This window comes from Coffea arabica, chromosome 4e (genome assembly GCF_036785885.1).
Source record: "Coffea arabica cultivar ET-39 chromosome 4e, Coffea Arabica ET-39 HiFi, whole genome shotgun sequence".
NCBI lineage: Eukaryota > Viridiplantae > Streptophyta > Magnoliopsida > Gentianales > Rubiaceae > Coffea > Coffea arabica.
Window position 1 is genome coordinate 46,879,873 of NC_092317.1, and position 15,552 is coordinate 46,895,424.

The 15,552-nt window shown below is 36.2% G+C and overlaps 2 protein-coding genes across 2 annotated transcripts; both read left to right on the top strand.

The window, feature by feature from the left end:
* The first annotated feature begins 5,014 nt into the window (after positions 1-5,014).
* On the top strand, positions 5,015-10,848 carry LOC113743014 (NAP1-related protein 1). The gene is made up of 10 exons (XM_027271070.2): positions 5,015-5,261; positions 6,400-6,522; positions 6,617-6,667; positions 6,859-6,930; positions 7,014-7,127; positions 7,208-7,269; positions 8,039-8,102; positions 8,223-8,279; positions 8,415-8,459; positions 10,418-10,848. Exons 1-10 carry the CDS (start codon positions 5,118-5,120, stop codon positions 10,496-10,498), a joined length of 813 nt encoding a protein of 270 aa, XP_027126871.1. The 5' UTR covers positions 5,015-5,117; the 3' UTR covers positions 10,499-10,848.
* Positions 10,849-13,918: 3,070 nt separating this feature from the next.
* LOC113741350 (flavonol synthase/flavanone 3-hydroxylase-like) lies at positions 13,919-15,552 on the top strand. The gene is made up of 3 exons (XM_027268867.2): positions 13,919-14,365; positions 14,553-14,874; positions 15,022-15,552. The coding sequence occupies exons 1-3, from the start codon at positions 14,007-14,009 to the stop codon at positions 15,292-15,294; spliced, it is 954 nt and encodes a 317-aa protein (XP_027124668.1). The 5' UTR covers positions 13,919-14,006; the 3' UTR covers positions 15,295-15,552.

Genomic DNA, 15,552 nt, shown 5'->3' on the forward strand with positions numbered 1-15,552 from the left:
TCTGGAATTCACCTACATCATTTACAATTAGAAATAGATATTGTCGATGTAATCGCAAGGCAACTATTAAAATTTCTGAGAGTCAACGGAATCCACACAAGCTGTACTTTTGCTGCACAAATTGCAGATTCTTTGAATGGTATGAAGGTCCAGAAGAGGAAGAGGTGAGCAGCCAAAGAGAACGCAGACATTCATCAATGCAAAGGGAAGAACAAGTCCAGATTGGTAGAGTTGAAGAACAATACTCCATAGTGACAAAGCTAATGATACTTAACCTTGTATTCTTAGCAATTTATATGTTTGTTCAAATTGTGAAGTCAGTTTAATAAAATCAGTTTATTCAAATTTTCACTTTCAGTTTATTCATATGTGCATGCAAGACGTTGTCTATTATGATCTTACTAAGACAACACCATACAATCTGTACATACAAAAAGAATTCGAACCTGTAGAATCCCTGCATATTGCACTTTACTTCAAAGATACAAAATGTATGTCTTTAATGAATTTACACTGCTGCTTGGAATTCAAATGTCAGGCAAAAGACCATGTATAGGTACTAAGTCCATAGATGGTATACAAAACCAAAAGTTGCACCAAGCATTTCAGCAAAGTTTCAGCAAAACTAATAATGACAAAAGTATCTCCAATCGTAAACAGATTCAAAAGAACATCAGTATTCTTTTAGCAACAATATATGACAAGGGAGGCCTAACTATTTAAAACCTCAAGCTATAGCTGCTGCTAAGATTGTGCGACTCATGATTAGTTGATGTATTGGTGCTCACTGAAGTTTGTAAATGGAAATTTTTGGTGGAATTGGCACCAGCAATTGGCATTAATGGCATTGGTTGTGAAGCTGCAAATGAAGTTCTCCTCCTGATGTTAGTTACAGCAGATGTTCCATCTTTCTTTGAGGGCCTTCCTCTCTGAAATGATATAGGACAAGTGCATAGGGTGAGCAACTCAGAAATGAAAAAAAATGATCAAAAAGCAACTGGATGTACCTTTCTCTTAGCAGCATCCATAGTTGTCTGTACATCAGCTTGAATATTAGTTGCACCAGGTTCAGTTGATGGGCTTGGATTGTTGCCTTGACTGGAAATCACAACAGGCACACTACCCTCTATGTGATCCTGCATTAGGAAAATCTCCTCATTTGGTAGTTAACAGTTGTTAATTTGATAGTAAACAGTTTCAGCACTCACTAAACATATAATAAAGTAACGTTTACCCAGAGAACAGCTCCTGACAAGCCTGTGTTTGCAATTCCCCTGCCAGGCCTTGCTCTTCTCTTAGGAATCTGTACATTAAGTTGTATGTCATGATCTTAAGTATGGTGAACAAAGTAACATGATCAATATTAGAAATCAGTTATGAACCTGCTGATTTGTTTGCGAGGTAGAGTTATTTCCTCTCACAGGTGCTCTTTGGTATGTTCTCTTATTATGGCCAAATGCATTGCAGTTCCTACATCTCAGAGTAGTAGACCTCTTTGTCTGAGATGGAGCTGGTTCATCAGGCCCTCGCCTTCTATTCACTCTTGGTCTATCTGGAGCTCTCCTCAGGGGTGGTGGTAGGACAATTGCTGGAGTGACATCAGGTAATGGAGGCCATCGTTTCTCATGAGGAATTGGGTGAATTATGCCACTATATGCCTTAATCCACATTTCTATTGAGAAGCAACCATCACAGTAAGCCTCTACTTTGAGTCTTCTATATATAATGCCTAGTGCAGCATGCTTGCAAGGTAGTCCTGACAGTTGAAAAGCACCACAATCACACGTTTTTTGGGCCAAATTGACAATGTATTCTCTGTCCACATCACCAACTTCAAATATCTCCTCACTTGCCATTTGCAGTGAGCATCTCCTAGACAGTCCAACAATTTTCTTCAGCTTTTTAGTGATTTTTAGAGTGATATTAGAGCTCCATGTGCAGGCCTTGTGATATCTTTTATGCAGCTTTTTCATGAGCTTTTTCCTTAAACCATCAGCAAGAGTCAGTATTGGTTTAGCTCTTAAATCTCCCACCCATGCATTGAAAGATTCAGTAAAATTGTTTGTGACATGGTCACACTTTATCTCAGTTGAGTATGCGTGCCTAGCCCAAGATGCAGGTGGAATCTTTGATAAGTATCTCCATGCTTCTACATTCATGTCTTTAATGGAGGCCATTGCTTCATTGAAGCCTAATGCATCATAGCTCTTAGCAGCTTTCCAGAACAAACTGTTCAGTAATACTCCAGGAAATTGAAGCCTAAAGTTGCTGTAGATGTGTTTGCAACAATACCGTCCAGTAGCTAATGGAATTTGCTCCTCATAAGCAAGATTCAATCCCTACAGGAATTGAGTTAAAACCATTCAAATAATAGGCATAGCTGGACATATAGAATGAGACATTTGCCAGGATAGTAAAGTAAACAAGGTCTATACCTTTTGTCTATCACTCATGAATGTTAAAGGAACACTGTTATGAAATGGTCCAAAGAATTCCTGGAAAAAGTAGAAGAACCAGCTCCAGGTTTCTTTGTTTTCAGATTCAGCCACAGCAAATGCAATAGGAAAAATTGAGTTATTTGCATCCAATGCCACAGCAGTGAGTAATACTCCACCAAAATTGCCTTTCAAATGACAACCATCGAAACCAATAAAAGGTCTACAACCAGTTAAGAAACCATATTTCTGACCTTTGAAACTTATAAACAATCTCAAGAATCTTGGTTCGACAAGTAAATTGGGTCTGTCATAATGAACTTTGCATAAGCTGCCAGGATTGCTCTGCCTTAGAAGAACAGCATATTTTGGTATCTTACTATATGAAGCTGCATGTGTACCCTCAATTTCTTCCCTGGCCTTTTCTCTTGCCCTGTATACTTGTTGTTTGCTAGGATGAACACCATATTTTAGCATCTCAGCTTCAATCCCCTTTCTGGAAATGTCTGGATGATCTCTCATCACAGCAACAAGTTTCTTTGCTATCCAATCAGAGGTGGCCTCTCGATTCTTGCTGTCCATCACACACGTGTGTTCTGGTGTGTATGATTTTATCATATACGTCACTGAATCTGCTAAAGGTGAGGCATGAATTCTCCACTTGCATCCATCAACACCACACTTGGCTGTACATCTGCTTTTTTCATTCTTCAATCTTTGTAGGGGAAAACCTTTTTGGATCACAAAATCCTTTAATGCTGCTCTAAAAGCATCAACATTTGTGAAAAGCTGTCCCTTCTTAAACTCTATGTCTTCTTTTCGGTTGTAAGTCCACATCTTGGCTCTTAAGGCTTCTCTCATGGGATCTATTTCATGTTCAGATTCAGAATCAGGTACAATATCCTCATTTTCCTTGTCATCAAAGTCAGAAAAATCATCATCACTACTGTCACTTTGGGATACAGACCAATGCTCATCACCTAAATTATCCTCATTGTTACTGTCCCAACCTTGATTCCATGAGTCATCAGAAGTAGAATCACAAATGTACTCCTCAGTCTCACAATTTAATTCATGAACTTCGATATTCTTGCCTCTACCAGTTTTTTCAGTTCTTAAATTCTCATGCTCATTACTACATTTCTGTTTAGGAAGTTGTCACTCTGTTCTGCAGGGATGATATCCATCTCCAACACTTGTATATTAATGACTATATGAGATTGATGCACCTTGAACATTTCAGCAACAGATTGGTCATCATTCACATCTAAGTACTCAGCTGTACCAGGTATTTCGCATCTCATGTGCACCAGTAGATTGACATTTCCAGACATTTCTTGCAATGCCTTCTCAGCAACGTCATTTAGTAAGTCAGAATACATGTAACTCTTGGGATTTACCTTAGCCACTCTTACTTTTCTTCCCATACAATGGAGCACAATATCATGAACATCAGTGTTAACCATCCTACAATAGACAATCATAGCCTACTGAAGTTACTGAAGTTATTGAAGTTACATAAAATATTATGCAGCAAAATTAACCATCTTGCAACATTGGTTGCTGAAGTTACAGAGAAAGCATAAGCTACTAAGGTTTGGCATCTAACTATATCAAACAACCCAAGTCAGACGAGAAATATAGAATCAAGCAAGCATCAACTGGTAGAGGCTTAGCAAACCAAGTCACGTGACAAACCAGAAAATCATAAGCAAACATGTATCAAGCTTATACAAACAACAACCAAATCAGAAGTAAGCTACCAAGGAATATTGAAACAGTCTCTGAAATCTTAAAGGCTTACCTGGTAACGCAGTTTGTTTGCCAGAAAGAGACTCTTCTTCAGCAAATGTTAGAATCAACAAGTTTGTTTGCCAACCATCAACCTCAGTTGCTATAACACAAACAATGGCGGGAATAGACCACGTTTCTTGCTTCTTTATGCACCGTGCCTTTCAAGCTGTTATGTCAATCAGATCAAGAGCATGGCGCCTAAGTTTGGCGCCATTTCACAACGGTCCCTTTTCTATTTTCGTTTTTAGGACTCTAATTTATGGTTAATTACATTAATTGTGTTTATAACTAACTTAACTAATAGCTTTCAGATAATCACAAAATATTAACAAAATTGTAAGGGTATTTAAGTCTTTTTGACACAAATGATGTAAGAAATGGGACCTCACCATCTGACAGGGGAGGTTTGTGGAATTTCAGAAACCACAGGGGAGGGAAGTGAAACTGTCAGAAACCTCAGGGGAGGTTTCTGAAATTATCCCATAATATAATGGGCCCAAATTGTTCACTTATTTGCATAAATCATTTGTATAACTTCGCCACACCACTTATAGGCAAAGTTTGGGCAACTCGACGAGGACAATTTAGGAAGTGCAGACGAAAGGAGTATTATTTTGGATAAATTTTTGCAAATAATCTCTTTATCCAAACAGACTCGTTTTGCAAAACTCTCAAGTCTCAACTCTCAACCAACAAAAAAGCTAACCGAACCAGAACCGAAAGCCAAACAAGCGGCACCAATCAGACCGAACCAAAGCCAGTGTCATATAAAAACCCAAAAGGGTTTTAGGGTTTAAGGCTCTCTAACATTTCACAAAACAAACAGACAAGCGGTAGGAGGGTTTTAGAGAGCGCTGCAGAGCAGAAAAAGAAATAAAAGAGAAAAAAATGGTTGCTGACAAAGGTAAAAAGCAGAAAATTGCTGAAAAAGGAGATGATGAAAACAACAACAACAACAACTCAGACCCCATTGATGGAGAGCTCGTTCTCTCCATTGAAAAGTTGCAAGAGATCCAGGATGAACTCGAGAAGGTAATTTTTTATTTCGTTCCTTTTACCCTTTTTTTTTTCCCTTTTTAAAAATATTTTATGGGCTTATGATTTTTATTTCTGTTATTTTATCAAGTAAACAAGGGAAATTAGAAGGGATAAAAGGTGGGTCTTTTTTTTTAGTAACTTTTTTTGGGGACACAAGATTAAATTTTAATTAGCTTCTTTTTGTTGGAGTGTTCTTCGTTTAATGAACTATTGTTGTAGACGAAATGAGTGGCTCAATTTTGTTAATTTGTTCTAAATAATTATAGTATAAGGTCTTTAGTTTTAGATGTTCATGGTTGAGCTTGTATTACTATGTACATTGGTTTTTTCTGGTGACTTTTGGGACTGATTTTGTACTGGGTTCTTATTAGTAGTTAGTTTACTATTGGTTCTGCCCCCTTAATGAAATTAATTTGTGAGAATATGATAGTTAGCGATTAAACTTTTGATTTTTGGGTGTTCCTCGTCCAGCTTTTATTAATGAGTAGATTCAGATTTCCTTAGCTGTGAAACTGATAGTGATCTGGGTGCTCCTAGGAATGAGTTCACTATCATTTAAATTTATTAGAAAAACGGCAGTTTGCTAACAGAATTCGTTTTTCCAGTTACTTTTGTTAAGCTTGTACTGGAAAGTGATTCTGATTTCTTACAGCGGTGGGTTTAGTATTAATTCTGCCCCTTTTTATAGAAGTCAACTTTCTAAACAGATGAGAATTTGCATTCAAGTCGCGCCGTTGGATATCGATGATAGGCATCTTTACCACTTGATTATGTTGCCCTCTTCTTTTTTTACTTGTTATATCTTTTCCTGAAACCATTTTTTTTGGCATTAAACTGATTTTTGAGATTTGAATTATGACTTTCTGCTTCAACAACATGTATTTTGAACTCAAAACAGAGTGGTTAAGAGTTTACATGGAGAGATTTTTTTTTTGCTAGTTGTTTTTCCTTTGGTAAGATGGGATTAGAATCCTAAACAATAATGCATTAAGCTTTTTTAGGCATATTGACTTTATTTTATTCCAGTGAACCTTTTATCTTCTCATTTAACTTATTTCAATGGCTTTAATAGACTACAGGCATCCAAATTCTTGTTAGATTAAGTGTTTGTTACTTTGGCTTTTGCTTTCAGATCAACGAGGAAGCAAGTGATAAGGTCCTGGAGATAGAACAGGAGTTCAATGAAAAGCGAAAGCCCATATATGATAAGAGAACTGAAATTGTCAAATCTATTCCGGACTTCTGGTTAACTGCTGTTAGTGATTCCCTCAGCTTGCTTCATTTAGTCATTGAAACTGCATTTCTCAAGTATCTTATGGTCAGTTGACCTGTCTTATTGCCTATTGCAGTTTATGAGTCATCCTGCTTTGGGTGAACTTTTAACTGAAGAAGACCAAAAGGTTTGAGTTTCACTTCCATGCATCCCTAGAGATAATATGTTATCGCTTTTCAGAATGTGCATATTTTTCCGTATTTTTTAGCCTTTGGTGAATAATGAGGTTAATCCTTTTGGACATAGTTGCTGATAGAGTGACTTGTCAAATTTTGATCTTTGATTAACCAAGTTTGTAACTTCCCCCTTTCATGGTAGATTTTCAAGCATCTCAGTTCAATTGAAGTTGAAGATTCCAAAGATGTGAAATCGGGTTACTCTATTACGTTTGTGAGTTTATAGTTCCTCTTCTTTTGTTGGAAGCATATTCATTTACAAAAATTTGTTCTTAAGTGTTCTATATTTTGCTCCAGAACTTCAGTCCAAATCCTTATTTTGAAGATAAAAAGCTTACAAAGACTTTTACCTTCCTCGATGAAGGAACTACGAAAGTCACTGCAACTTCAATTAAATGGAAAGAGGGAATGGTAGATCTCTTGTTTTTCTGTCTTTAAGGTTTTTATGGCTTAATTTGTTTGTCTAAGATGGTTTTGTTGATTTTGTGAAGGGCCTTCCTAACGGAGTAGCTAATGAGAAAAAAGGTAACAAGAGAGTGCATGCTGACGAAAGGTTGGTATTATTGGTATTGTATGTAAATTCACTTCTAGATATTGAAGTTTGGTGCAATTCATTTGCTTTTTAAAAAAGTCTTGCCACATGTGCTTTTATTCAAGGTGATAAAGTTTCTAGCGAACTTGATTGAGTGTTTGAAATTTTAAGTAACTATCAATGAACCTTGTTTAGACCACCCATGTTTTACATGCTGGTATATTTTGTTAAAAGACTTGTTTTGTTTCAACATCTTGTTTTTATCTGTGCCCATGCGTTAATTAGAAGGGTCCAAATATTTGTTATTTTTCAGATTTTACTCTATTGTTTATGTATAAGTAATGGTAGGATGTGAAAATGTAACTTTTGTTTCTTGGGCAAGTTGACGGTGTCCAAAACATATCCCATATGCATTAACCTGTTATCTTAGGTTACTAAGATGGGTAGAGAGCAAACTTTAATTAGCGTTGTTTGAGTTTAATTGCAATATTCTTCCACGAGCCTGATTGAATGCTGAAATGTCTTTCGGACTTTATTAAATTCGAGTACGTTTTTCTTAATTTGCTCTTTTCTTCTGCTTGCTCTAATTAAATCTGTTTTGATGATGCTTTTTTATGCTGCATTTCATTTCATGCATCAATGTAGTCATGAGGTGCAAAATGATGAACAAAACAAGCATTTCTTCTTTTTGTAGTCTATAGTTGGACTTTTTTCAATTCATAGCAAGTAGCGAACGGCATCAAATCTACTTGTACGCTTAAATTTGTGTCTTTTAATGATTTGGATGCAGCTTCTTTAGTTGGTTCAGTGGAAACGAGCAAAAAGATGATGAATTGGATGACATTCATGATGAGGTACACTCTATTCTTTCATGGTGTCTGAGAATTTAAGATCATATGTTTATGTTGCTTTCTTGCTTTCAATAACTTGCAGTGCAACTCTTCTATTTTTAATTTGCAAACCCGTTTTGACAGATTGCTGAGATAATTAAGGATGACTTATGGCCCAACCCCCTGACTTACTTTCACACTGTAAATGCACTTTTCTCTCTTTTTTCATTTGATATTAAGTTGAGGTTTAATCATGAAGTGTTAGCTCTTGCTCCTTCTACTTTTTTCCTCCTTTTTGCATTATATCTTAATTAATGTTCTTTGATTTTGGCATAGGATGCTGATGAAGAGGATTTTGATGAGGAAGAAGGTGATGATGAGGTAAACTTATTTGCCTTATAGTGTTTAAGAAAGCTTGGGTGGTTTATATTTACATAATTGATTCTCTTAATCATTTTAGGTCTTAGTCTGGTTTATTGATTCCCTTAATAATTTTAGGTCTTCGTCTTGCTTATCTTTTCTTTCTAGCTGAATCCTATTTTGGGGAAGGACTAATATGTTTAAATTAGCATGTTTAATTGTTATCCCCTTTGACTTGATTTGACAGAATTACTGTTTTGCTTGCAACAATAATCAAGTCAAATCAAGCATGTTACATGTTGATATCTAAATCCCAATTGTTCTTGGACTACGCTGAAGTCTTGCAAAGTTAAATTATGTGCATTTAAGGAGTAGGGTGCTTATGGGGACAGAAAATTTACATATCTATTAAAAATAAGATGAGTTTGTAGCTTTTCTCCCCCTTTCTTGGAGTGAAATATCTTTTAATGGAAAATTCAGAAATGTGGCTCAAGGACCTATTAGGAAAATATAAGCTTTCACTACCTGGAGTATCAACTGCTAAGGTGTACTCAAGTGATGTTGCTGAGTTTAGAAAATGATGATGACAAAGCCCTCTCATCACTCTGGACTCACTCTTCTGTTAACTTTTTGCAGGCTTAAACTCTTCAATAGCCTTCTCTCTTTTCATTTCTTACTCTCTGATCTAATGCTCTCTCTGTTTCCCCCTACTCGCTAATCTCCCCTGCCCTCCTATTATTATTATTTCTTTCTGTTGTTTTGTTGGAGCAATCCTTTTCATTACAATAATTCTTGTGTCTTCTAGCTTTTTTATTCTCTGGTTGAAATCTTTTTGGCCTCTGCACTTGACACTAACCAAATGTGTTAAAAGAATGTATCATGATTCTGCAATTGGTTCGTTTGGCAAGTAGATATTTTCTTTCAAAATGTACTGCTAGATGATTATGTTAGCATAAATTTCTATGCAATTCGAATTTACTTTGTTTTGACTTGTAATCTCATCTCTGTTGTCCTATTCTTTTTATGCATTTTTACTTATTTAGACTGGGCTAGTACTGGATTTGTAGATTACTGTTACATTCTGTTTTAATCTGCCATATGATGTTTGGGACTCTGCGCAAGGGCTTTGATGTCCATTTTACTCTATTGGAGGTGGACAGTGAGATAATCTTTTTGTACATCCCTTCTGATGGCAGCACACTTGGCTAATACTACTAGTAATCCTAAAAAATTTTGGCTGAGCTTCTGTAATGCTGAGATAATCATGAAGAAGATCTTCACATGATAATGCAGAGATTTGTTTCTTCATGTCTGGTGCTACCAATGATGTTATTGTCCTTTAAGTGTCAGACACATGATTATTTTATTACATGTCGGCTAGCCTATGTAGCTGACTAGTATTTGATGCAATGCCAAAGTTTCCAGTTAATTTTGTTAATTTATTGAACTCTTTGTTGCGAGGACTAAGAATATAGATTGAGGGGAGGAGGACAGATCAGAGTGCGAGGGAAGAGAAGGAGAGTGGATCAGAGAGTGAGTGGCTGCAAAGTCCTGCCTGTTCAAACAGATCAGTGTGAGAGTGCACATATGGAAGAATAAGAATGTCAGAGTGATGAAACAGAAGTGCTAATGTGGTTGTTTATATTAGTTAAGGAAGTCGCTTTTCAATTTCTAATACCTGAACCTTGTACCACTTAGAATGCACTAGCTAATCTAGCGAACTCTACTCTAGTAAAGAGTTGAGCATTTTGAGTAAAAGAATATATACTCTGGATTGCAAATGTGCGTGCTACACTCTTAGCTACAGTACATACTTATGCTGAAGAGGTAGAAATGCTCTTCAGAAACATGCATAACGGAGTGTATTGTTTGTCCAATTCTTTTTGGGGATCAGATACAGTAATTCATTCCCAGAACCGTTTTCTAGCTAGGCATATTGGGGATTTTGTTGCAACATCTAATGAATTGGTCCTTTGCAGGATAAGGGTAGTGATGACACTGAAGATGATGACGATGAGCCAGATGATGATGAAGAAGATGAAAATGGTGATGAGGATTAGGCCAATCAGGTCACTCAATATGCAGATGCAGGTCCCTAGGTTATGATACTTGTTTGCCAGTGGTGTCTGGTGGTGATTTTACTTTTGCAAGGAACACAAGGTGCAGAGTGGTGATTGCTGCCTTTAATGGACTCTAGTTTTTACAACTAGAGGTTCTTTGACCTGTTCACCTTTAGTTTGAGTGGATCTTTTTAGTTCACCGTCTTCTTTTCATGTTCTATAGAGTTAAAGTTATGGCTTTGTCATCCTGGACATGCTATATGCTAGATACTTTTGGCTTGGGAGGATGTAATAGATTTTAGTTTGACTAACTTATATGACCTTGTTAAATATAGATCAGCTTCAAATCAGGGTTAAAGTGTCTTGGGCATCTTATCAGATCTGAAGTCCAACTTTCAGAACAGCCAAAATCTTCTCATTATCAGTTATAATTCAACAACCAATTATTGATCTGACCAATTATGACAACAGTAGTATAGTGAAGTAAATAATATAGTCTCTAAAAATTATGGTTACACCAGTTGAGCAGCATCCAATTTTTCACACATTTCTAATCTTGTCTGGCAACTTTGTGTGTAAGCATCAGTACAAGGTGCAGATTTTGAGCATCTTGGAACATGTAGATTCGTACCTTACGCAGGACAGGACAAGAAGAAACAGACAAATAAATTGAAGAAACAGCGGAATGTGATGTGCCAAAATCTTCTCATTATCAGTTATGATTACGTGACAACCAATTATTATCTGACCATTATTATTTTACTTTGGTTCGTCATGAAAGCAAAATATTCGAGTATACCCATACCCAGCTTGAGGATGATTCTCAAGGTAGTGTTCTTGTCCATTAGAACTTAGCAGTTCTGTCATATGATCTTTTCCAGTATAATATCTAGCCAAATATTGACAAAAGAAGAAAGAAGTATATCCCGGCTGACCATTATCCTATTTTTTCTCACATTTCTACCTTGTCTCTGGCAACTTGTGCGCAAACAGGAGGTACAGATTTCAAGAATTGCCAATATCCAGATTCATCCTTACTCAGGACGAGAAGAACAGACGTGAGGCAGGGACGGTTGATCTTAACACTAACATTTTTTTAACGTTTCCTTATACTATATAAGAATGAGTTTTGGTCAACGGAGGGGTTTGAATTTCAACGGCATGGATAGGAATTTTTTGAAAATGTGAAATGTTACAGAGTTTTTTTTTAAAAACTTTTGGTACAATTGAAGGCAACATGTGTTTGAATATGTTTACCGAAATGTCCTCGTTTTGGTACATTTAAAGCTTTGATTTATAGAGACATTTGAGTATTTCTGGAATATGAAATTATTTTGCAACATTTTTTGCATAGAGTACAACTCATATAAGTTGATGTGTTGGTGTAATTACGGAAATAGTGCAATAAACACATTTGATTGAAGTGTGGCTTTTGTTGTGCAATTAACACAAAGACACATTGCTATAACCAACCGTTGGAGAACATTCCTTTGTCTGAAACAACTTATATCTGCTCTTGGGCAATTTTTAATTGACATCTGTAAGGGCCTTTTGAAATTGGTAAAATTGTAAAAGTATTAATAAAGTAAGGTGTACAAGTGTGTGTTGCAATTAGAATATACTATTATTAGTTTTGTCATATTTGATGACTATTTTTTTCTAAAATGTATTATTATTTGTTCCATAAAAAATCTTTTTTAATCACATGCACCAAACACCCGCATGATGCGTGGGCACTTCTTTCCTAGTTATGTACTAAAAAATGGAGTTGGATGCCAAAATCGTTAAGCTTGACCAGGGGAAAATGGTTTAAAACATCGCTTACATTTTGCAAAATGACTTTTTTCATTTCTCACTTTTAAAAGTATAATTTTATATCCCTTACAAATTCACATGGATCAAATTTGCTCCCTACCTTGATTTTCGACTAGTTTTTAGTCGGAATCTACTACGTGCCTTACACGTGATCATTTATAAGGGCCAAATTGTCAAATCAAATTTTATATAATTTGATTTATAGTCCCTCACATTTCACAAAATGAATTGTTTCGTCCCTTACATTTTATAAAATGAATTTTTCCATCCTTCACATTTTTCACAATAGATTTTTTCATCCCTCATTGATCATATGTGCGAATAGTTTTTTTTTTTTTTAAAAAAAAATCTATGTATATATCTATTTGATTTCATCTGAACAGCACAAATAGCATGTAATATATCTCTATTTGATTTTGCCTAAAGAAATCAAATAGAGATATATTACATGTTATTTGTACTGCTCAAGTGAAATCAAATAGATATATATATATATATGTGTTTAAAAAAAATTGTTAGTTTTTCACTCATATTCACACAATGTCTAAATGCCCCTTTTAAAAATCCCCTTTCAATCAGGAAGAAATTGGTTTGATATGTGTAAAACAACCAACAAAGAAAATGGAGGAATCGTGCTAAACAGGCGGTAGAAATAGGTCTGTAAAGAAGGAAATTATGGAGGCATTGACAATCTGGATCTAAACAGATTTCTGCCCCCACTTGACCCCAAGAACTAGAAGGACAAAAAATTTTCTCCCCAGAGTACCTACATTCAATCCAAACGTGTTTTCTAATCCTTCAACCAAAACACAAGGTGATATTTTTCCACAAAAATGGCCATCCGAGCACAACATAAAGTTAAACTAACAATCTTTACATTTTGCATCTTAAGTCCATGGTAGATATGCCTGCAGATCCAACTGCAGTAGCCAAATCTGAGATGGCAGGACTTGCAAATTTTAAAATCAGTCACCAAAGTGTGAAATTTTCAACAACAGAACTGATTCAAGTATCACAAATTTAGAGCAGGTTGTCAAATTCAGGAATAGTGCAGGATAAAGGAACTATTAGATAACTACGGAGTTCCATAACCACAACCAACTCCTAATACTAGTTGTACTTTATGTAAACTTCTTGTGTATTCTTACAACAGAGGTGTGATATTCTACTACTGTTTATGTGAGTCCCATATATAATAATTGCGTCTCTGTTAAATTTTACAAGTAATTCAGGTAGAGTTATACCTTATTAAAAAAATGTTACATTGTTCTGAATGATTATTACTGATAGCCGTCCAGGTCCGGTATCGGAGAAGAACAGTACTAGTACAGCTTTTAGTACAACCAGCCCCGCTAAATAGAATGACCCCCACAACACCCACCCACGCCCCCTTCCCCCAGGAAAAAAGGGGAAAAAAATCCCTCAATGCTGTGAATACTGCAATAGCAAAAGCATTAATTCTTCCTCATCAATATTCCATATCAAGAAAAAGACAGAAAAAGAAGATTAAGTGTTCAGATTAATATATTCATGTTTTAATCTTCTGTCCCAGTTTTACCAGAGAATATGCTGTAGGCATGGCATTAGAGAAAGGAAGTGTGTGCTTTTGTCCTGAAGCAACTACTGATTGGTTTAAATTTGCAGGGGGGAAAAGCAAGAAGCAGAAGAGAATACAATAGCAAGTCAAAACAATATGGCCAACTTAGCTATCCCCACAATCGATCTCTCTCCTTTCTTGAACAATGAAGATGATGATAACTGCAAGAAGAAAGTGAAAGAAATTATTAGCCAAGCCTGCTCTGAGTACGGCTTCTTTCAGGTCGTGAACCATGGGGTACCACTGAATCTGTTAAGCCGAGCAATGGAGCTCTCAAAGACGTATTTTGCGTTCCCAGAAGAGGAGAAGCTCAAATGTAGTCCTAAATGTGGAGCACCTCTTCCAGCTGGTTATAACAAGGCGCCAGAGTTCTCACCTGAGAAGAAAGAATACATGATCATGTTTCCACCTGATTCTGGTTTCAATACATTACCCAGCAATCCACCTGAGTTCAAGTATATTCTTCAAATTTCTTGAATTGATGAAAAATATATCAATTGTCTAAAGTTGCTGATAATATTTCCGCATGCAGTTGCTTTTCATCCCTCTTGATCAATAATTACAGTGTTAAATAGATCAATCGATAATTAATGGCCTACATTTTCAAACATAATTGTTCTTCACTTTGATGCTTGTTGCCAGGGATGTGATGGAAGAGATGTTCAGTCACTTCTCCAAGGCCGGTGAATTGATAGAGAGCCTCATCAATGTGTGTCTTGGTCTGCCTCAAAACTTCCTCAAAGAATACAATCATGATAGGAGCTGGGATTTCATGTTGGCTTTGCACTATTTTGCAGCAACTGAAACTGAGAACAATGGAACATCAGAACACGAAGATGGAAACTGCATAACTTTGGTCGTTCAAGATGAATCAGGGGGCCTAGAAGTTTACAAGAATGGCGAATGGATTCCGGTGATCCCTGAGCCAGGCAAAATAGTGGTCAATATAGGTGATTCAATTCAGGTAATAAAATAAAATGAACAGCACTAGTTGGCAAGTATCCCACTTTTTACCAATTTCTGATGAAATGATCATGTAGAAAATCAATACTAGTTTCTATAACATGTACTTCTTGTTTCTATTTTTATCTGAGCCACAAAATTTTTGCAGGTGTTGACCAACAACAAGTTTAAAAGTGCAACTCATAGAGTTGTAAGGCCTAAAGGAAGAAGCAGGCACTCTTTTGCATTCTTCTATACTTTACAAGGAGACAAGTGGGTCGAACCACTGCCACAATTCACTGAAGAGATTGGAGAGACAGCAAAGTTCAGGGGGTTCTTCTACAAGGATTACCTGGAATTAAGAACGAGAAGCAAACTTCATCCGCAATCAAGACCTGAAGATGTCATTCGCATTGCTCATTATGCAATTTCTACATCATGAACCATGACTTCTACATATGACATATATCAAGCAAATAAATGGTGTCATCATTTTCAACTTTTTGTGGAGGGCGTGTGTATGAGAACATGCATTTATGATTATGTGGTTTTGCTTCAGTGGAGTAATATGATTTCTATCGATGTTAGTGTCTGTATTTTGGCCATTTGCTTCTGTATTCTGTAATGCTAAGATTATCATGAAGAAGTTCTTCACTTGATAATGCAGAGATTCATTCTTTGACTGTGGTTCAACGATTAA